Here is a 22,382-nt window from a genome sequence, read left to right on the forward strand (position 1 = left end):
GCCAAGGAATGAGGTAATGGCTAGGGGACGCCGCCTAGGATTGTGGGATGTGTAGTTTTGGTATACCGGGACTTGGGCGGGGAGCGACAATAACGAACCTTGGGGAGCTATTTCATCCTGTGTTTTCTCTCACTTTTAAACCAAGTCAGTGAAAGGACATTTATAATTCCTGTTCTGGGCTCCCAGGAATTAAATGACTAGATTAAATCATACAGCTAGTCATATTGTGACACAGCCAGGGTTTCAAAAACAACAAGAACTTTGCTTGATACTGTTTCTTATAAAAATAAAATAAAAATAACAATAAGTAAAATTTAGTAAATGCTTAGTGTATGTTAGGAATGAAAAAGGCAATCTTCTCAAGTAAAGGCTTTCAGATCATTTGAATTTCAGATAAGAAGTAGGTGTGTGTGGTGTGGGGGGTGTGTGTGTGTATACTAACACAAAAAATTATGTATCTGAAATTCAAATTTTTCTTTCTTATTTATTTATTTAGAGATGGAGTTTCACCATGTTAGCCAGGCTGGTCTTGAACTCCTGACCTCAGGTGATCTGCCCGCCTCAGCCTCCCAAAGTGCTGGGATTACAGGCATGAGCCACTGAGCCTGGCCCTGAAATTCAAATTAAGCTGAGCATCCTGTTTTTGTTTTTTGTTTTTCAAATTTGGCAATCCTATCTGAAGTTCATAAATAGGTAAGCGGTGTCTCCATGTCTGTCTGAACACTCTCTATGCTCTTAACCATTTCGTTTATAGTTCTCAGACTTCCTTTTAAGTTTTTTAAAGTTTTTAAATTTTGTGGATACACAGTAGACGTATGTATTTATGGGACACATGAGATATTTTGATACAGGTATGCAATGTGAAATGACCATATCATGGAGAAGAGGGTATCCATCCTCTCAAGCATCTATCTTTTAAGCTACAAATAATCTAATTACACCCTTAAGTTATTTAAAAATGTACAATTAAGTTATTCCTGACTATAGTCACCCTATTGTGTTATCAAATAGTAGGTCTTATTATACTTTCTATTTTTTTTGTACCCATTCACCATCCTTACTTCCCGTTCTCAGACTTTTAAATTTCATGATTCAATAAAATTAAAACAACCACAAATCTTGAGGACAGACATAGCATAGCATTGTTACTTTCTATCACCATCATTACTTGGTAGAAAAGCAGGAAGGACACACTCAGAATAAAAGACAGTCCTTTGAAACATCAAATCTAGCTTTATCAAAAAAAAAGAAACCAAAAAACTCACCACATTGTTCTTTTGGAGGTGGGGGCATACTCAGTGAACTTTTGTCTCTGACCGGTGACCCTCCAAGGACTGGCATTTTGAAACTCCTTTACTACAGATGCCACCTTGGAGCCCCTGGGGGCCCAAGGATGGGATGTTTCCCAGGATGTTTCCTGAGCTTGCAGGATGCTGCAACACTTAGAAATCGTGCCAAACCAAGTGACTATTGAGTTCTTGAGTTTGGAACTCATTTTCTTTCTCCGGGCTCCTCCCCAAGCCTCTATCCCTTTCTCCATAGTCCTACTGCTTTCCTATCCCGTTCCTTATGTTGGACTCTTTTCTTTCAGTTCCCTTAAGACTCAAGGTGGATTAGAGGTGTAGCCCCAGTATGGGAAACCCTGCTCAGCTGAGTTCTGAGTAGTTAGGTCTTGTCTGGCCAGGCTATCAGCGTCTTACTTTTGTCCCATAGTGTCTAAGTGACCTTAAACACTCACCAGACAATTGCTGAGCAGAACTTTCCTCTCCTCCTCCCTTCTCCCATCCACCCCGCCCTTCCCCTTGGCCTAGAACCTCAACTCCTGCAGTCCAACTCTGTTGGTCAGCAGAGGCCTGTGACGTGGAGAAAAATCAATTTGGCCAGCTTCTTGGTGGTTCTTTCCAGGGGCTGCAGCAGGAGTCTGACCCAAAGGGAGGAAGGACAAGGAATCTCTGGGCTTGGCACTTCTTTTGTTTTTCTTCCCCCACATCTTTTTTTCTGGGTGTTGGGTGGGAGCAGGGGCTGAGGTATTGGGACTCTATCCTCCAATGTTTACTGAGACAGGAAGAAACACACACACTGAACTTGCCTGAAACCCAAATGCAGGTGTTTGCCTTAGATTTCAAAGTCTCTCTGGCCTTACGCATCTCCGTCATTGCCCCTCCTTCACTGCTTTCTGACTCCCTTTCTCTTGCAAAAATGTTTCCTGCCCACCTTCATCCCATCCTCAACCGAGGACACAAAAATAAGAATTGTGTCTGGTTTTGGATTCCCATAACCCAGAATGGGAGTTTGTCTTGCCTGAAACTGGGGGCCTGGTGTGTACGTTGGGGAAACAGTAGAGTGCACATTTGGATGTGGAAGGGGAAGGGAGTAGCCAGAACCTCCCTGACACTCATCTGACACCCACCTCCATAGGACTACAGGCAGCGGTCCCCCAGAAGGTTGAGTGGGTTAGGGGTCCAGCTTCCGTCCATGTGGGGTGTGGGATGGGGTAAGGGGAGAATGAGAAGTGTGACCCCAGTTTGGAGAGAGGATGTGACGGGTTGGGGGATGCCCTGGAATAAAGAGAGTGGGAGATCTGCTGACCCTTTTCCCTACACAGGCGATAGGCCCATCTCAGTCCCCTTACCCTTCCAGGGGGTGGAGTCTGAGGGAGGGACAAACGGGTTGGGAGTGTGGGGGTGGGATGCAGTGAGTGCGTTGGGTGGGGAAGGGTCTAGGGCAAGGTTATCTCCTAACGTTAGGGGTGAGGAAGGGAGGAGGGGGCAGTGAGGTCCCACCCTTCGGGGGTCGACGTCGAGCCAGCGCCCCCAGCGGAGGGAGCCCCGCCCCCGCTCCTCCATCGCGGCCCCGCCCAGGCCCGCAGCGCGGCGCTGCAGCGCGAGGGGCGGAGAGGCAGAGCGCCCGAGAGGACCAGACGCCCAGGTCGCCTGCATCCCGCTGCCGCAGGAGAGAGACAGCGCGCCCCGGCCCTGCTCCTCAGGCTTCTCCCGGACGCCCTCAACTCTGCCCCCAGAGACCGAGCACCTGTCTCACCTCGGCCTCAGCTGAGCGCCCCCGCCTCTGGAGCACACACAACCCCTGCAACCAAGAAGTGTCCCAGCCCCACGCCGGCGACGACCATGGCGGAGACCAACAACGAATGTAGCATCAAGGTGCTCTGCCGATTCCGGCCCCTGAACCAGGCTGAGATTCTGCGGGGAGACAAGTTCATCCCCATTTTCCAAGGGGACGACAGCGTCGTTATTGGGGTGAGTGTTGCCCAGGAGGGAATTCAGGGAGGGGGCAGGTGACTGAATCTTTCCCCCACGCAGAGCCGTCGTCTCTGCCTGTCCCCCTGCGCCCCCTCCCCGCCGCTCATCCTTCATCCTCTTCCCCGCAGCCCCTCCTCTCCCCTGCATCAGGATGGCTGGGTGTGGCCTGGCCAGGCCAGCGGCCGAGTCTCCGCAGAGTGCAGGGGGCTACTTCCCTACCATCGGGAGACCCAGCTCCCCGTTGCGGCTCCCTGCAGCTTCTCCGCCCCTTAGAGCCAGTCCTGTGTTTTTCTGATGTTTTCCCCTTCTCCATCTCCCCTGTCCTAGAGAAAGCTCATCTTCCCTTTGTTATTGGCTCAGATCTCTACCCCCACCTCTCAGGAAGGTAGGAGTAAGACTATTGGGCGGGTTAGATGGGAGGTGAACAGTCCAGGGTCTCTGCAGAGGTGTGGATGGGAGTGGACTCTAAGATCAAACCCTCCATCATTCCCTAAAGTAGTTATAGCCTGAATTTTTGTGTGTGTGTTGGGGGGAACAGGTCTGATGAAGGGTTTACTGGGAAAGAAATGCATTGATGCCACACCCAGTCTTGAGGGGAGCCTCTGGAATCCTAAGATCTGCCTTTCAGTCTCAGGTACAGTAGGAAGAGGGTTTCAGATTCCCCAACTGACCCCCCAAAGAAAAATGCCCACACCCTGAGATCCTAGTAAGTACTTGCTTATTCATCCTTTCTCTTGAGGATCCAATAAAAAGTAGCCATCCACCTCTACCTCATCAGGACAACCCTACCCAAGGAGAATATCTTAAGGGAACTAATATTTACAATGGGCCTGTTATTCTATGTAACCCCCAAAACTACACTTGGAAGTAGTATCAATATTTCCATTTTACAGATGCAGAAATTGAGGCCCAAAGAATTTGAATAACTTTCTCAAGGTCATGCTATAAATCCATGGATCTGAACCTCACTCTGTGACTGCAAACCTCCCATCTCTTCCTATCACATTGTGTCCCCAGGCTTCTGTTCTGAACCTTCATCTGTAATGGCCCAAAGGGAAATCCTAGGCCTTGCGCACTTCCCCTTTCCTAGCTTGGTAGGGACCTCAGGCTGTGTGTGGGGAGAAAGGATCTGCGGTGGAATCCTGTAGGGCTTGAGGGGTGCTGGGCCAGGAAGCGAAAGTCAGCTTGAGAAGGGAGGGGCAGGTATGAGGGCAGTCAAGGTCAGAGGTGCTTCTTATGTATCTTTATCCATAGTGCTTGGCACAGTGCACCTGGAAACAGGTTTGTTAAAGGAATGAAGGAAAGAAGGGGAGGAAGTCTGGGCCTTCTGAGTCAGTGAGAATGGGACTTTGAGTAAATATACCTCTGGGGAGACCTGCTTACCGGTCCCCCAGAGCCCCAGTCTGTCACCACCCTGCACCCTTACCCACACTGTTAACTCAGATGAGTGCTTTTGTCTGTGTCTCTGTGTGTGTGTGTGTCTCTGTGTGTGTGTGTCTGTGTGTGTGTCTGTGTGTGTGTCTGTGTGTGTGTCTGTGTGTGTGTGTCTGTGTATGTGTTTGCCACATGGAGAGGGCCTCTGTTTCTCTTTGCTTCAGGGACCTCTCTGGCCCTGCAGTCTGTTCAGTCTGGATGGGCTAAAAACAAAGAAAACAACAACAACAACAACAGAACAATTCCTGGTTCAACTCTGGAGGCCCCTCTCCGAGTGTCCTGGACAGCCAGCATTCGTTGTGAGAGCTGGAGCTTAAGGTCCCCCTGAGACATAATGGCTGAGAAACAGGGGCGGGTGATGATGGGGAGCAAAACTTCTAGGCCCAATTTCCTTGCTCTGAAAGGTTTTTCCAGTAAGTCTGAACCAACTCCTTTAGGCTCTCTGAGCGCTGGGATGGGGCAGGGGGTGATGTTGGGAAGAGGAGTTGTGGTGTCTATCTGTCAGTCGTTGGCCCAGCTAAACAGGAGAGACACAGTGGGAGGTGGGCGAAGAGGAGGGATGAAAAGAAGCCCAAGGCCCCCTGCCAATTCAGGTTCCATCTCAGCTCCACAGCTGGAACTTCCTTGTCTGTTTTGCCTGATATCTGTAGGGCTGTACCTTTGTCTTGCTCTGTATCTTCCCTCACCCTAGCCCTCCTTGTCAATCTCTTACTTGAAGATAAATGCTTACAGGGGCCATTTGTCTCAGGCAACATCCTTGGAGTTTGCTTTTTCAGACTTACTATTCATTCGTCATTTAGGGAATGAGGGTTACAGGAGACATGATTTTTAGGAGACCCTAGAGGGTCCCAACAAGGGAAGGAAACTCCTGCTCCTTTTTCTCTTTTCTCCTCTAGTTCTCTTTGGGGCCCACCAGGTGGGGAGCTGGCTTAGGAATTAATGGAGGAAGCTGCTTCAGGATGTCTGGGAAGATGCGGGAAGAGTGCAGGTGGGAGGGAGAATCTTTCCCAATGCAGCCCCTGCTCCTTCCCGTGACTACTCTCCCTTTCGCCTCTGCAGCACTGCGGCTAGTGCTGAGCTTCAGAGTCTCTTCCCTTCGTGGGCTTTGTTCTGCTTGCTAGAGGGTAGGAGAATAAGCGGGAGAGACAGCTCCGTGTGCCTTTTTTCTCTCCCACTCCTCTGACTTCTTCCCGGAACCTGGGGGATGGGGCTTAGCCAAAGTTAATGGCCTGAGTCATAGTAGAAGGGTGTCTGGGTCACTGTCTCTGTGTGGTGCCCATCTTGTTTTGCTCTTTGCACACTCAGAATCCAGTGTTGTTTTTTCACCAGACCCATTTAGGTGTCTCTCTGTCCTCTGCCTTGGTCTTTCTCACAGTGTCCCAACGCCTGCTGTCTGGGCTGCTGCATCTGTACCAGATGTGGGAGGGATGACAGTGAAGAAACACATGTGCACACACACACACACACACACACACACTCTCTCTCTCTCTCTTTCTCTTTCATTCAAGTGTCCACACCTACCTCCCTCAGGTCTCCCGATGGTTAAGTGGGTTCTTATGCAAGAAACTCGGACCATTGAGTCCCTCACTTGGCAAAGCTAGGTTGGGACCTGCAGGGTTATTGGAGGAGAATCAGTATTGTTTGGGGTGGCCTGGGATTTGATATCTGAAGTGGGGAGCAGGGCTCTCCTTTGCTGTGGGGAAGTCTCATAAAGAAAAATGGAGAGGGGAAGTAATGTTCACTGTGGCCAGTGTCTCTCCAGCGTTACCATGGCAACAATCCCCAGGGGTGTCACTATGGAAATCAGACCTGGCACTTGAAGTTCAGCTGATGCCAAGTGCTTTACTGAGGGTTGAACAGGTCAGTCATCTTTGGACCCCTGATCTTAAACCCCCACCCCCACTTAGCTCTAGTCAGCACACATGATAGAAAATTACAGAAAGGTGCTGGGATACACAAATGGAAGAGGAGACACCAGGGAAGCTCGGAGTGCGGTGAAAGGAAAACAAAGAACCCTGGACTGTGGGACTCTGAAGAGAGACCCTTCAGAGCAGGTTTTAAGGAGCACTTAGACTGCTGGGGGTGGGAGAGATATTGGATCTCGGGGGCATTCCTAGGAGGAGGAGGAGGGATTCTGTGACTATTTCTAATTAACAACTCACAGAGTCTTCGATTACCTGGAGGTGGAGAGGGTGGATGGGAGAATTGCATACTTCTGAAAATTGGATTGAGGTTGGAAAAGTGGAATGATGAAAGGCTTTAGTTCTGTCTGGAAATACTTGGGAAAATGCCCAGTTATGAGGAGGGGGGATATGGAGGAGGGGAAGGAAAAGCCTTGATAAGGCTCTGACACAGTATTGGCTGTTCAGTTCTTGGATCCCTTTGCAGGGTGGGTCTGGAATCGGATTGCTTGAGTTTGAAACTGTGCTCTGGCATTTCTCGGCCGTGTGACTGTGGGCAAGCTACCTGACCTCTTTGAGCCTGTTTCCTCATCTATAAAGTGGGCATAATAATAGTATCTATGTCCTAGGATTACTGTGGGCATTAAATGAGATGATGCATATACACCGCTTTGTAACATGGCAGGCACACAATAAACTCTCAGTAAGAGTTAGGCATTATCACTATTTTATATGCTGTCTCCTCACAAGCTAGCGTTGACAAAATTGGGAAGTGGGTAACACTTTTCCTTTTTACTGATAGTTTCATCCAAACCTCCAAATCCCAAGTATTTCTTCTCCCTTCTTTGTCAATATCTATGTTTATTCAACAAATATTTATGAAGAGCATCTGTCATAATCCTCTATATGTTGCTATAAAGGAATACCCTAGGCTGGGTGATTTATAAAGAAAAGAGATATATTTGGCTACAGTTCTGCAGGCTGTACAAGAAGGATGGCACCAGCATCCGCTCTGGCGAGGGCCTCGGGAAGCTTCCAATCATGGTGGGAGGCAAAAAGCAAGCAAGCAGGCATCACATGGCGAGAGAGGGAACAAGAGGGAGAGCGAGAGGTGCCAGGCCCTTTTTAACAGCCAGCTCTCACATGAACTCATAGAGCGAGAACTCATTAATTACCACGGGGAAGGCACCAAGCCACTCATCAGGGATCTACCTCCATGTGCCAAACACTTCCCACCATGTCCCACCTCCAGCATTGGGGATCAAATGTCAACTTGAGATTTTGAGGGGACCAACATCTAAACGACATCAGCATCCTATAGGCCAGGGACTCTGTTTGGTGTTGGGGATTTAAAGGGAATCCCTGCCTTCAAGAAAATCTGGATCATGGTTGTGATCCCAAACCTGTGGAGTGGCTTGGGCAGAGGCAGGGGAGAGGAACATTAGATATGGCTTTTGCTAATATAGAGAGTACAGAGAGTTTGCTAGTATAGAGAGTTATCTATATACTCCCCCGGATTCTGATAAGAAACCTCCCATAACATGCTACAATCTGATTCAGAGTAATTGTGTGTTATGAGAGCTGTAAATAATGGTGGTGCTTCCCATGTGTCTACAGGCAGGAAAAGTGGAAGACCACTGGTCTAGTTATTTTCATGAAAATCAGTCTACTCTGGGCACACTGCCCACAGGTTAGCCTTGCTCTACAAGGAGCAGTAATTTTTTAAAAAAATCAGAAACAATTAATTCATCTGGAGTATAATCAATAGTAAATTTACAAAAATTAGCCAGGCATGGTGGAAGGTGCCTGTAAACCCAGCTACTTGGGAGGCGGAGGCAGGAGAATTGTCTGAACCTGGGAGGCTGAGGTTGCAGTGAGTCGAGATCACGCCACTGCACTCTAGCCTGGGCAGGAGAGTGAGACTCCATCGCCAAAAAAAAAAAAATTAAATTTAAAAAAAAAAAAATTGGCCAGGTATGGTGGCTCATTCCTGTAATCCCAGCACTTTGGGAGGCCGAGGCAGGTGGATCACTAGGTTAGGAGTTCAAGATCAGCCTGGCCAACGTGGTGAAATCCTGTCTCTACTAAAAATACAAAAATTAGCCAGGTGTGGTAGTGGGCATCTGTAATCCCAGCTACTCGTGAGGCTGAGGCAGGAGAATCACTTGAAACTGGAAGGTGGAGGTTGCAGTGAGCCACGATCTCCCCAACTGCACCCTAGCCTAGGCGAAAGAACAAAACTCCATCTCAAAAAAAAAAGAAAAGAAAAGAAAAGAAATTTACATTTTAAAAAGAATAAAAATACCTTAAAGAAACAAAGAGCTAGACCTGGAATTTTAGAGCCCAGCTAAGAATAAAGAAGTAGGTAGCAGGCCTTCCTGGAACCCCTGAAATCATATCTCATGTCACATGGCTTTCCCTGCTCAGGAGTTTACTAAATGCACCAATTTTTGGCTCTTGGGTATCTTTTAGACTCACAGATCTGAGAACGTCTTCCTTCCTCCCTCTCTGCTCTTTTCTTTATTCCCAGCCTAGACTGATGTAAAGGGGTTCCTGATGTAAAGGGGGTATAATTGGCTTCAGCATTTGGAGAGCGCTCTCCATTTTAATGCGTCTGTGGAGCCGTCTAGAATCCTGTAACTGGGAATGTTTTGAGGGAGTGTGTGTGTGGGCTGGGGTGGGGTGGTTGGCGTGTTGGTGCCTATGTTTGGTGGGTAGGGGAGGGGCAAGGTTGGCTTGAGAGTTGCATTTAATCCCCTTTGGCTGGATGCCTGGCTTCATGAAACATGGATAGAGATTGTTGGTGGAGAAGACATGAGAAATCCAGTCTCATCTTTTCACATTTTTCTGCCGTTTTATATTCTGGCCACACTGGCAGCTGATTAGATGGTGCCCACCCAGATTAAGGGTGGGTCTGCCTTTCCCAACGCTGACTCAAATGTTAATCTCCTTTGGCAACACCTTCACAGACACACCCGGGAACAATACTTTGCATCCTTCAATCCAATCAAGTTGACAGTATTAACCATCACAAGCCCACCCCTTGTCAACTTGAACCCATACGCATCTCCTAAGATCACACAAATCTTCAAATAAAGACGATAAGGTCATAATTTTGCCTAATATAATACAACTATCCTTTGTACAGCCAGAAACACACCAATCCCCAACCCAAATGCTATTACAGAACGTGAACAGTACTTAAATGGTGATATGAAGTCAGTAAGTCTTATGTTACATAATAAAGGAAAAAGGAAATTAAAAAAAAAAAAGAGATACCGGGCGTGGTGGCTCACGCCTGTAATCCCAGCACTTTGGGAGGCTGAGGCGGGTGGATCACGAGGTCAAGAGATGGAGACCATCCTGGTCAACATGGTGAAACCCCGTCTCTACTAAAAATACAAAAAAATTAGCTGGGCACGGTGGCGCATGCCTGTAATCCCAGCTACTCAGGAGGCTGAGGCAGGAGAATTGCCTGAACCCAGGAGGCGGAGGTTGCGGTGAGCTGAGATCGCGCCATTGCACTCCAGCCTGGGTAACAAGAGCGAAACTCCGTCTCAAAAAAAAAAAAAAAAAAGGGATAAGAGGCATTGGTCTGAGATAGACATATTTTGTTTGTTTCTGTTTCTTGGCCACTAGGTGAGAGAAACATTGAGGTAGATTACAATTTAATAATTAATTACAAGGCCAGGCGTCGTGGCTCACGCCTGTAATCCAAGCACTTTGGAGGCCAAGGCAGGAGGATCACCTGAGGTCGAGAGTTCAGGACCAGCCTGACCAACATGGTGAAACCCCGTCTTTAAAAAAAATTTAAAAAAATTAAAAAATTAAAAAAAAAAGAATTAATTACAATTCAAAATTAAGGTAGATTTTTCTTTAATAACATTAAAAATAATGTAATTACAACACTAATACATTTTAATTGTTAACATAAAGACAAAGAAAAGCACACAGAAGAAGCTAAAAATCACCCAGTATCCTACCACCCCTAAAAAGCAGTTAGTAATTTGTGTATTTTTCCAGTCTTTTTTTCTGTGTATATACATGTTAATTATAATAAAATGATATCATAAACTATATATTGTTTGTAGCCTTTTTTCTCTAAAAAATATTACGACTATTTTGCCATTGTTAAATATTGCTACATAACTTTATTATTTTACAATTTTTTTTTGAGTTGGAGTCTCACTCTGTCACCCAGGCTGGAGTGTGCAGCAGTGCGATCTTGGCTCACTGCAACCTCCTCCTCCCGGGTTCAAGCAGTCCTTCCACCTCAGCCTCCTGAGTAGCTAGGATTATAGGCTTGTACCACCATACCTGGCTGTATTTTACAATTTTTAATTTAACCTTCAAATGTCTTACCCACACTTGTGACAAAATGCAAACAATATGAAAAGGTTTATACTGTTTCCTTCTCCTTCTCACCCCTTTTCCAGCCACACAGTTCCCCTTTCAGAAGGCAGCTTCTTGTGGATCTTTCCAAAAATGTACCATATGTTTATAAGCAAATACGTATATACATGCATACCTTTTTTTTTTTTTACACAAATGGTAGCATATTATACATCCCATTCTGCACCTTTAAAAAAATAAAAAAAACAGGGCTGGGCGAGGTGGCTCATGCCTGTAATCCCAGCACTTTGGGAGGCCGAAGTGAGCGGATCACGGAATCAGGAGAGCCAGACCATCCTGGCCAACATAGTGAAACCTTGTCTCTACTAAAAATATAAAAATTAGCTGGGCATGGTGGCGTGTATCTGTAGTCCCAGCTACTCGGGAGGCTAAGGCAGGAGAATCACTTGAACCCGGGAGGCGGGGGTAGCAGTGAGCCAAGATCATGCCACAGCACTCTGGCCTGATGACAGAGCAAGACTCCATTTTAATAAATAAATAAATAAACAAATAAAACAAAAATTAGCTGGGCATGGTGGCAGGCGGCCAGCTACTTGGGAGGGTGAGGCAGGAGAATCTCTTGAATCCAGGAGGCAGAGGTTGCAGTGAGCCAAGATTGTGCCACTGCACTCCAGCCTGGGCGACAGAGTGAGACTGTCACAAAAAACAAACAACAAAGAACCATACAGGGCTGGGCATGGTGGCTCACTCCTATAATCCCAGCACTTTGGGAAGCTGAGGCAGGTGGATCACCTGAGGTCAGGAGTTCAAGACCAGCCTGGCCAACATGGGGAAACACTATCTTTACTAAAAATATAGAAATTAGCCAGGCGTGGTGGCAGGAGCCTTCAATCCCAGATACTTGGGAGGCTGAGGCAGGAGAATCACTTGTGCCTTTGAGGCAGAGGTTGCAGTGAGCCTAGATAACGCCACTGCACTCTAGCCTGGGTGACAGAGCAAGGTTCTGTCTCCTCAAAACAAACAAACCAAAACAAAACACTGAGTCCTGGAGATCCTTTCACATCAGCACATAAAAATTTATCTCATTCTTTTTTTTTTTCTTTTTGGAAGGAGTCTTGCTGTTCCCCAGGCTGGAGTGCAGTGGGGCAATCTCAGCTCACTGCAACCTCCGCCTCCTGGGTTCAAGTAATTCTCCTGCTTCAGACTCCTGAGTAGCTGGGATTACAAGTGCGAGCCACCAGGTCTGACTAATTTTTGTATTTTTAGTAGAGATGGGGTTTCACCATGTTGGTCAGGCTGGTCTCGAACTCCTGACCTCGTGATCCACCTGCCTCAGCCTCCCAAAGTGCTGGGATTACAGATGTGAGCCACCAAGCCTGCTATTTTTTTTGTTTTTTTGTTTTTTCCCTCTGAGACAGGGTTTTGCTCTGTTGCTCAGGCTGCAGTGCAGTGGTGCAATCACAGCTTACTGCAACCTCCACCTTCCAGGCTCAGGTCATCATCCTGCCTCAGGCTCCTGAGTAGCTGGGATCAGAGGCCCATGCCACCATGCCTGGCTATTTATTTTTATTATTATTATTTGTTTAGAGACAGGGTCTCCCTATGTTGCCCAGGCAGGTCTCAACTCCTGGTCTCAAGGATCCTCCAGCCTCGACCTCTAAAAGAACTGGGATTACACCACATATGACCTATCTCCTTTAACTGTATAATTTGTTGTAGGGATAGGCCATTATTTAACCAGGCCTCTGTTGGTTTACATTAAGGGTTATTCTAATCATCTGCTATTACAAGCAGTTAAATAGCCTTGTATAAATATTTTTTGCATATGTGCAGTGTGTCTACAGGATAAATTTTTCAAACTGGAGGTCATAAGGTATATGCATTTAAAAATGTAAGGCTAGTTCCAAATTGCCTTTCATAGAGTTGGCTTCAATTTCTTTCTTTTTCTTTTTTCTTTTTTTTTGTTTGCTCACTCTGTCGCCCAAGCTGGAGTGCAGTGGCATGATCTCAGCTCACTGCAACCTCTTCCTCCTGGGTTCATTTGATTCTCCTGACTCAGGCTCCCGAGTAGCTGGGACTACAGGCACGCACCACCACACCCAGCTAATTTTTCGTGTTTTTAGTAGAGATGGGGTTCACCATGTTGGCCAGGATGGTTTCGATTTCTTGACCTCGTGATTCGCCTGCCTTGGCCCCTCAAAGTGCTGGGATTATAGGCGTGAACCACTACGTCTGGCCTCCAATTTCTATGCACCCTCAGCAGTATGTGTGAATATTTACTCACATTCTTACCAGTGTAGTGCATTGTCTATGTTATTTTGGCCACTTTCAAAGGTAAAAATTGTGTTTCATAGTTCTAATATGCATTTTGCTTATTAACAGTAAGGCTGAGCATTAATTAATGTGTTTAAGAGCCATTAAAACATCATTTTATGATGTTATAATTTATGATAGTGATATAATTTACATACAATGTACAGATCTTAGGCAAACAGCTTGATGAATTTTATAACATGTAGACACCCATGTAACCACTGCACAGATCAAAATCTAGAACACTTTTGTCACTCCTGAAAGCTCCTCCGTGTCCTTTTCCTGTCATTACCACTTGCATATTGTTACCACAATAGCAGGTAGCTGCTATTTTGACTTCTAGCACTATGGACAAGTTCTGTCCATTCTTAAATTTTATATAAAGAGAATAATACAGTATGTGTTCTTTTGTGTTTGGATTATTTCAACATGCTTTTGAGATATATTGATGTTTTATTTATTGATGTTCTATTATTACATTTTTATTTTTATTTTATTTTACTTTTTTTGAGACAGAGTCTCACTCCATTACCCACGCTGGAGAGCAGTGGTGTGATCTCAGCTCACCGCACCCTCTGCCTCCTGGGTTCAAGCAATTCTTGTGCCTCAGCCTCCGAAGTAGTTGAGATTACAGGCATACGCTACTATGCCTGGCTAATTTTTGTGTTCTTAGAGACAGGGTTTCACTATGTTGGCCAGGCTAGTCTCGAACTGCTGGCCTCGAATAATCTGCCTGCCTTGGTCTTCCAAAATGCTGGGATTACAGGCATGAGCCACCATGCCCAGCCAGTTATGACATTATTTTAAATAACAGTCAGGAATAAAATATAGGTATATGCTATAATTTAATCCACTCTTTAGGTTAACCAGTCTCCTAAATGTCACTCCTTTAAGTTGTCTTCAATTTCTCATTTTCATAAGCAGTGTGATTATAAACATCCTGGTAGCAAAATCTTGATTTCCATAGTATCAGTTCTTAGAAGTAGAATTTCTGGATCCATGGATATATAAAATTTAAGGCTTTTGATTATTCATTTTTGAATTGTTATATGGATATACTCTCCAACCAGAAAATAATGAAGGTTCTCATTTCTTTGAACCTGTATCTATACTAGGTATTACAATGAAAATTTTGTTTGTCAGTTTGAGAGGTGAAAAGAGATTTTACCATTTCAGTTTTTTTCTTGGAAAATGTTGAACATCTTCATGATTACTGAACATTTATATTTCTTCTTCTGTTGCTTGTTTCTAGTTCTTGTTCACTTTTTTCTGGTTTAGTTTTTGTCTTTTTGTTACTAATTTATGAGAGTTTTTAAGGCGAGGCATGGTGGCTCACGCTTGCCATCCTAGCACTTTGGGAGGCTGAGTTGGGTGGATCGCTTGAACCCAGGAGTTTGAGACCAGCCTGCGCAACATGGTGAGACTCTGCCTCTACAAAAAATAAACAAAATTAGGCAGGCATAGTGGCATGTGCCTGTGGTCCCAGCTACTTGGGAGAATTGCTTAGGCCCGGGAGGTTAAGGATGCAGTGAGCTATGATTTTGCCACTGCACTCCAGCCTGCATGACAAATGAGACTCTGACTCAAGAAAAATAAAAGAAAAAAGGGAGGTTTTTTTTTTGTTTGTTTGTTTGCTTTGATGCAGGGTCTCTCTCTGTTGCCTAGGCTGGAGTGCAGTGGCCCCATCTTGGCTCACTGCAACCTCTGCCTTTTGAGCTCAGGTAATTTGCCCACCTCAGCCTCTTGAGTAGCCTCCTGAGTAAATGATAGGCATGCACCACCACACCCAGCTAACTTTTGTAGAGATGGGGTTTCACCATGTTGCCTAGGCTGGTCTTGAACTCCTGATCTGAAGTGATCTGCCTGCCTCAGCCTCCCAAAGTGCTAGGATTATAGGCATGCGTCACCGTGCCCAGCCAGCAAGTGTTTTGTAAAAGGAAATCTTAGCACTGGAATCCTGGTACATAGTATGAACAGTATGGATATTTAAATATTTAATAGAATTGTCCTTCAGAAAGCTTCTATCAGTTTATGGTACATTACAGAAAGCACTTTTCTAACTTCTTTTCCTTTGTGGATTCCGTTTCTTGGGCTTCAGAGGCTTTCACAACAGAGAGACTAGGTAAATATTTTAGGTAGATTTTTTTGTATAAGCCAGATTTAATTTTTTTAATATTAAAAACAAATTTATTAGTTTTCTTTTACACAAAGAAATATAAAGAGGCCAGGTGCAGTGGCTCACACCTAAATCCTAGCACTGGGAGGCTGAGGTGGGCGGATCACCTGAGGTCAGGAGTTCAAGACCAGCCTGCCCAACATGGTGAAACCTTGTCTCTACTAAAAATGCAAAAAATTAGCCAGGCATGGTGGCGGGTGCCTGTGATCTCAGCTACTGGGGAGGCTGAGACAGGAGAATGGCTTGAACCTGGGAGGCGGAGGTTGCGGTGAGCCAAGATCCTGCCACTGCACTCCAGCCTGGGCAACAAAGGGAGACTCCATCTCAAGAAAAAAATAAAATAAAGAAAAAAGGAATATACTGTTATCTCTTCTTTGCCTTAAAAAATTTTTAAATGCTAGTACATAGTTTAAAAATGTAAACCATGCAGGATACAAAATGAAAAATAAAAGACTTTCTCTCAGTTTCTCTCCTCAAAGTAACCACTGTTAACACTTTTGTATAACTCCTTCTAGAAAAAAAATTCTGTATATATTATGCAATGTTGTTGCTATACCTAGAGCCTCATCTCCAGCTCTAGACAATGTTTATAACTTTCCTCAATTAGTTAAAACATATCTCCCAAACTCTGATGTCTGTAGATCTTGAGGTTTACATTTCTGTTTGATAGAGATGGACTCTGTAGTAAAACAATTTGACGAGTCAGTCACTTATGATAGAGAACAAGCATTGTCTCATTTACTCTTACCAGAGATTTACCTGTCATGTAATTAGCCATCAAATATATTCATTGGTTAGCTCCGTGAGTTGTAAGTATTTTGTATCTTTATCTTTCTTATCAGCACACATGATTTACAACATATTCCTGAATTAAACAAGAATTTGTAGGTCTGAATGATTTGCTTCACAGTTCTTTCTTTTTTCTTCCCTCCTTCCCTCCGTCCCTCCCTCCCTCTCTCCCTCCCTTCCTTCTTTCCTGTTTTTGAAACAGAGTCTCGCACTGTCCCCTGGGCTGGAGTGTAGTGGTACAATCTCAGCTCACTGCAACCTCTGCCTTCCAGGTTCAAGCGATTCTCCTTGCCTCAGCCTTCCAAATAGCTGGGATTACAGGCACCCGCTACCACACCTGGCTAATTTTTTTTTTTTTTCTATTTTTAGTAGAGATGGGGTTTCACTACGTTGGCCAGGCTGGTCTTGAAATCTGACCTTGTGATCTGCCTGCCTCTGCCTCCCAAAGTGCTAGGATTACAGGCATGAGCCACCGTGCCTGGCCCACAGTTCTTGAATTAAAGCTTGTTCTGTTCTTAAAGGGAGGTCCATATTTCTAATATAATATATTCCTTTCACAAAGAGAGCGAGCTTCTGTTAATGTTTCCACAGAGGCTCTCACTGTAGACTGAATTTCATTTACGTGGTAGGGAACATGCTATACACATGTGTCACTAACTTTGCGTCTTTCACTTAGTACAGCTGAAGAGCTTTCCATATCAGGGCATCTGGATCTGTTGAGGAAGGTATTTCTAGCTTGAGATACTTTTTAGTGTTAATGAATGGTTCTTCACTTTTCATCACCTGTGGCCCTACTGTCTTTTTTTCATCTGGTTTCCCAGGGAGGAGTTTGGGGTAGTGGAGTTCTCAGTCATCACACCACGACTAGGTTCCCCTAACACAGTCTCACTGTACGACGCTCCTCTACCACACAGACACAACTCCTGGCGTCAGTACCTTTGGTTTCTCTCATTCTCCCACATTTTCATGGGTTAGGGGCATTGAAGAACAGGGTGCCTTTTTCAGCTAATAGAAGGGGGCTGTGGTATTTCTTCTCGCTCACATCCTGCCTACTGACGTCTGATGTATTTTATTTTCATTTCAGGGGAAGCCATATGTTTTTGACCGTGTATTCCCCCCAAACACGACTCAAGAGCAAGTTTATCATGCATGTGCCATGCAGATTGTCAAAGGTAATAGATTTCTTTTTAGAATGTCTCTTCTCAGCACCCCATTCCCTACCTGGCTTGTCTCCACCAGTACTCTTTCTCTACTGTCTCTTCCAGATGTCCTTGCTGGCTATAATGGCACCATTTTCGCTTATGGGCAGACATCCTCAGGGAAAACACATACCATGGAGGTGAGGGTTCTGACTCTGGTGGTTGAGGGGCTAGGAGTGTTAATGGAAGATCAGGGAATCTCAGTGGGGGAAGATCTAGGAATCAAGGATTTCCTGGTCCAGAGGAAGATAGATGGGTACAGACGATGAACACAAGGGCAACATTAGGGGAAGTTTAATGGAATCCCTTCAACCCGCTGTGATGTATCATTCTTTCCACTACTCCAGTCTTCTTTTGATCTGGAAAAGCAACGGAACTCCAAAGGGCTACTCAATTATCTCCTTGCTCCTCTAAAAGGCAGACATGGTGGTGACCATCTCCTAACTTAGGACTTTCTTCTTACTGACTCTTGCCTTGGTGTTCACCTGCATACATCTGAGTTGTCTCATTCTCCCTGAGCCCCAGCTTCATTCTCAAATACCTTCACTCGCCAGGGAAAGCTGCACGACCCCCAGCTGATGGGAATCATTCCTCGAATTGCCCGAGACATCTTCAACCACATCTATTCCATGGATGAGAACCTTGAGTTCCACATCAAGGTGACCAGGGCACGACAGCTGGGCATTCAGATGGGGACGGGGAGGGGAAGATCTAAAATAAACCCACGGAAGAGTCTGGGCTCCCCAACTGGATTCCCCTTCCAGTTACCCCAGTTCTTCATCCAGATGTTCTCTTCTGTTCTTTTCCTCCCACCACCACCGTTTGAGCAGGTCACGTTAGTATGGGATTCCTAAACCTCCTTAAGATAGGCCCTCTTTACTTCACCCTCTTTCTTTCTTCTTAATCAGGTTTCTTACTTTGAAATTTATCTGGACAAAATTCGTGACCTTCTGGATGGTGAGTGTTTAGCCCCATTGGATGAGGGTGTGTGAGGAGGGTGGAGAAAAGAGCTCACATTGCTCTTGGAATTAGGCACTGGTTGACAAGATGCAGAGGGCACACAGCACTCAAATCCTTTGGCTCCATTCACCAGAATTTCCAAAAACTGAGAAGGTCAGAAGATGAGCTTAGGAGCCCAGGACTACATATAAACAGTTCAAGAGGATCTGGGGCTGGGGAGCTGGAGCCTCGAGGAGAAGGAGGAGGAACTGAACCTTCAGCTTGTGCAGGGAGTTTAGGCTTCACAGGGAGAGTCTTCCTTTAGCACAGAGAAGAAAACCACCATCTGAGCCGACTGCAAGGTTAGGTGGGGGCTGTGGAAGTACTAGCCTTGCTCACCCTGCGTTCTTTTGATTCAGTGACCAAGACAAATTTGTCTGTGCACGAGGACAAGAACCGGGTGCCATTTGTCAAGGTGAGAGTGGGGGCGGGGCACCTTTGTGGGCCCGGTGTATTGAGAGTGTGGGTGGGGGAGGAGCATAGGTCAGTGACTCGGAAGTTGGAGAGTGGATATCCTGGAGGAATGGGATGTGCCTCAGGGCCAGGGAGAGTCTAGGGGATCAGAAAAGATACTGTCTTGGCTGGGCATGGTGGCTCACACCTGTAATCCCAGCACTTTGGGAGGCTGAGGTGGGCAGATCACTTGAGGCCAGGAGTTCTAGGCCAGCCTGGCCAACATGATGAAACCCCGTCTCCACTAAAAATACAAAAAACTAGCTGGACATGGCTAATTTTTTGTATTTTTAGCGGAGACGGGGTTTCATCATGTTGGCCAGGCTGGCCTTGAACTCCTGGCCTCAAGTGATCTGCCCACCTCAGCCTCCCAAAGTGCTGGGATTACAGGCATGAGCCACTGTGCCTGGCCTCTTGTTTAATTAAAAAAGAAAATTAGCCAGGCATAGTGGCACACACCTGTAGACCCAGCTACTCAGGAGGCTGAGGCGTGAGGATTGCTTGAGCCCAGGAGCTCGATTGAGGTTGCAGTGATCCATGATAGCACCACTGCACTCTGGTCTGGGTAGTAGAGCAATACTGTTTCTTTTCCTTTGCTTTCCTTTCCTTTCTTTGTTTTTTTTTTTTTATGGAGTCTCACTCTGTTGCCAAGGCTGGAGTGTAATGGCACGATCTTGGCTCGCTGCAACCTCCACCTCCTGGGTTCAAGCAATTTTCCTGCCTCAGCCTCCCAAGTAGCTGGGATTACAGGCGTGCACCACCAGATCTGGCTAACTTTTGTATTTTTAGTGGAGATGGGGTTTCACCATGTTGAACAGCCTGGTCTCAAATTCCTGACCTCAGGTGATCCGCCAACCTCGGCCTCCCAAAGTGCTGGGATTACAGGAGTGAGCCACTGTGCCTGGCCACGACACTGTTTTTTTCCCTTTTTTTTTTTGTTTTTGAGATGGAGTTTCTCTTTTGTTGCCCAGGCTGGAGTGCAGTGGTGCAATCTTGGTTCACTGCAACCTCTGCCTCCTGGGTTCAAGCAATTCTCCTGCCTCAGCCTCCCAAGTAGCTGGGATTACAGGCATGCACCACCAGACCTGGCTAATTTTTGTATTTTTAGTAGAGACAGGGTTTTGCCATGTTGGGCAGGCTGGTCACAAACTCCTGACTTCAGGTGATCCACCCTCCTCGGCCTCCCAAAGTGTTGAGATTACAGGCATGAACCACTGTGCCCGGCTGACACTGTTTCAAAAAAGTAATAAATAAGATAAAAATAAATACAAACTTAAAAACAAAGTGTATGGATCACTGTCCATTTGCCCCCCACAGGGTTGTACTGAACGCTTTGTGTCCAGCCCAGAGGAGATTCTTGATGTGATTGATGAAGGGAAATCAAATCGTCATGTGGCTGTCACCAGTGAGTGGGGATACAAGGGGCTCTCTCGAGTCTGGGGATCCACCTGTCTTCTGTGTCCTCTGGGATGGTGGGACTCAAAAGTGAGCCAGGAAAGACTTGCCCCTCAGAAGAGGAGGACCTTTTGTCTGAGGGACCCTGCTGCTTGGGAGATGTGGCAGTAGGGCTAGTCCTGGCGGGCACCTTCTCTCCGGGTGAGCGGGGCTGGGGTCAGTGGAAGCCAGGGGCTGAGGACCTCCGTTCTGCAGGGTGGTGCAGGTCGTTTCTCCCTTGCTCCTGCAGACATGAATGAACACAGCTCTCGGAGCCACAGCATCTTCCTCATCAACATCAAACAGGAGAACATGGAAACGGAGCAGAAGCTCAGTGGGAAACTGTATCTGGTGGACCTGGCAGGGAGTGAGAAGGTAAGGGGTCCTGTGGATATGGGGTGAGTGGAAGCCTTGGCTCTTTCTTATTTTTGAGATAGAGTCTTGCTCTGTCCCCAGGCTGCAGTGCAGTGGCATGATCTCAGCTCACTGCAACCTTTGCCTCCCGGGTTCAAGCGATTCTCCTGCCTCAGCCTCCTAAGTAGCTGTGATTACAGGTGCTCGCCACCACACCTGGCTAAGTTTTTGTATTTTTAGTAGAGACGAGATTTCACTATGTTGGCCAAGCTGGATCTTGGCTTTTCTTCTTCTTCTCCTTTTTTTTTTTTTTTTTGAGATGGAGTCTTGCTCTGTCACAGAGGCTGGAGTGCAGTGGCGCAATCTCAGCTCACAACCTCTGCCTCCTGAGTTAAATTATCTGCCTCAGTCTCCCAAGTAGCTGGGATTACAGGCACCTGCCACCACGCCTGGCTAATTTTTTGTATTTTTAGTAGAAACAGGGTTTCACCATCTTGGTCAGGCTGGTCTTGAACTCCTGACCTTGTGATCCACCTGCCTTGGCCTTACAGGCGTGAGCCACTGCATCTGGCCGGTCCTTGTCTTTTTTTTTTTTTTTTTTTGAGACGGAATTTCGCTCGTTACCCAGGCTGGAGTGCAATGGCACGATCTCGGCTCACTGCAACCTCTGCCCCCTGGGTTCAAGCAATTCTCCTGCCTCAGCCTCCCGAGTAGCTGGGACTACAGTATTTTTTTTAACTAAAAAATTATTTGTATTGGGATATAATTCACATACCATAAAGTTCACCATTTCAAAGGCAACTCAGTGGTTTGTAGTATGTTCCCAAGGTTGGGCAACCATCACACTACCCAGTGCTGGAACACTGTCATCACCCACTCACAGTCACTCTCCATTGTCCCCTAACCCCATCCCCTGTCCACCTCTAATCTACTCTCTGTCTCTATGGATTCGCCTATACTGAACATTTCATATAAATGGAATCATATAATATGTGGCAAGGGGTGAGGGCAAGGTGGGCTTGGACAGGAGCGTTGAGGGGAACAGAGCAAGGGCCTTTCCCAATCCCAGCCAAGCATCTCTTTTACTCCATCTTCTTCCCTGTTCCCTCCTTTCTCCTTGGACTGCGCCCTGGAATGAGGTGGTGACAGCCCTCTCATGTGTGCTGCTCATACACACTCATCTCTTACTGCCCTGGTAGGTCAGCAAGACTGGAGCAGAGGGAGCCGTGCTGGACGAGGCAAAGAATATCAACAAGTCACTGTCAGCCCTGGGGAATGTGATCTCCGCACTGGCTGAGGGCACTGTGAGTGATTCTTAGGTCCCCTCACCCCTCAAGCCCCACCCTGTCTCCTCTCCCGCCTGCTAATGCCACCATATAATCATGCCCCAATTCACGGGTCGCTTGATCCCCGGGTAGCACCACTGTGCTTTCTGATTCTCTGTTGAACTGTATTAGTTTATTTCTGATTCATGGTCTCCTTCCTCCCGCAGAAAAGCTATGTTCCATATCGTGACAGCAAAATGACAAGGATTCTCCAGGACTCTCTAGGGGGAAACTGCCGGACGACTATGTTCATCTGTTGCTCGCCATCCAGTTACAATGATGCAGAGACCAAGTCCACGCTGATGTTTGGGCAGCGGTCAGTGGCAGGGTCCCCAGAGGGATCCCTGGTACCCAACTTGCCATCCCAGCCCCTGTGGTTCTCTCTCCTCAGGGTC

General features: G+C 46.4%; 1 protein-coding gene across 2 annotated transcripts in view; it reads left to right on the plus strand.

The window, feature by feature from the left end:
- The first annotated feature begins 2,900 nt into the window (after positions 1-2,900).
- The window catches only part of KIF5A (kinesin family member 5A), a 36,766-nt gene continuing 17,284 nt past the window's right edge, over positions 2,901-22,382 (plus strand). The window contains exons 1-10 of one of the 2 annotated variants that reach the window (XM_012469755.2): positions 2,901-3,254; positions 17,308-17,395; positions 17,489-17,562; positions 17,977-18,081; positions 18,331-18,379; positions 18,781-18,836; positions 20,192-20,279; positions 20,559-20,683; positions 21,862-21,966; positions 22,155-22,303. In XM_012469755.2, coding sequence (XP_012325178.1) covers positions 3,126-3,254; positions 17,308-17,395; positions 17,489-17,562; positions 17,977-18,081; positions 18,331-18,379; positions 18,781-18,836; positions 20,192-20,279; positions 20,559-20,683; positions 21,862-21,966; positions 22,155-22,303 — 968 coding nt within the window. In that variant the 5' untranslated portion in view covers positions 2,901-3,125. The remainder of the gene's footprint in view (positions 3,255-17,307; positions 17,396-17,488; positions 17,563-17,976; positions 18,082-18,330; positions 18,380-18,780; positions 18,837-20,191; positions 20,280-20,558; positions 20,684-21,861; positions 21,967-22,154; positions 22,304-22,382) is intronic. The other variant, XM_021675306.2, reaches the window with a different exon arrangement.

Source organism: Aotus nancymaae, unplaced genomic scaffold (genome assembly GCF_030222135.1).
Source record: "Aotus nancymaae isolate 86718 unplaced genomic scaffold, 86718_ANA_hifiasm-v0.15.2.pri h1tg000016l, whole genome shotgun sequence".
In the NCBI taxonomy this organism is placed as follows: domain Eukaryota; kingdom Metazoa; phylum Chordata; class Mammalia; order Primates; family Aotidae; genus Aotus; species Aotus nancymaae.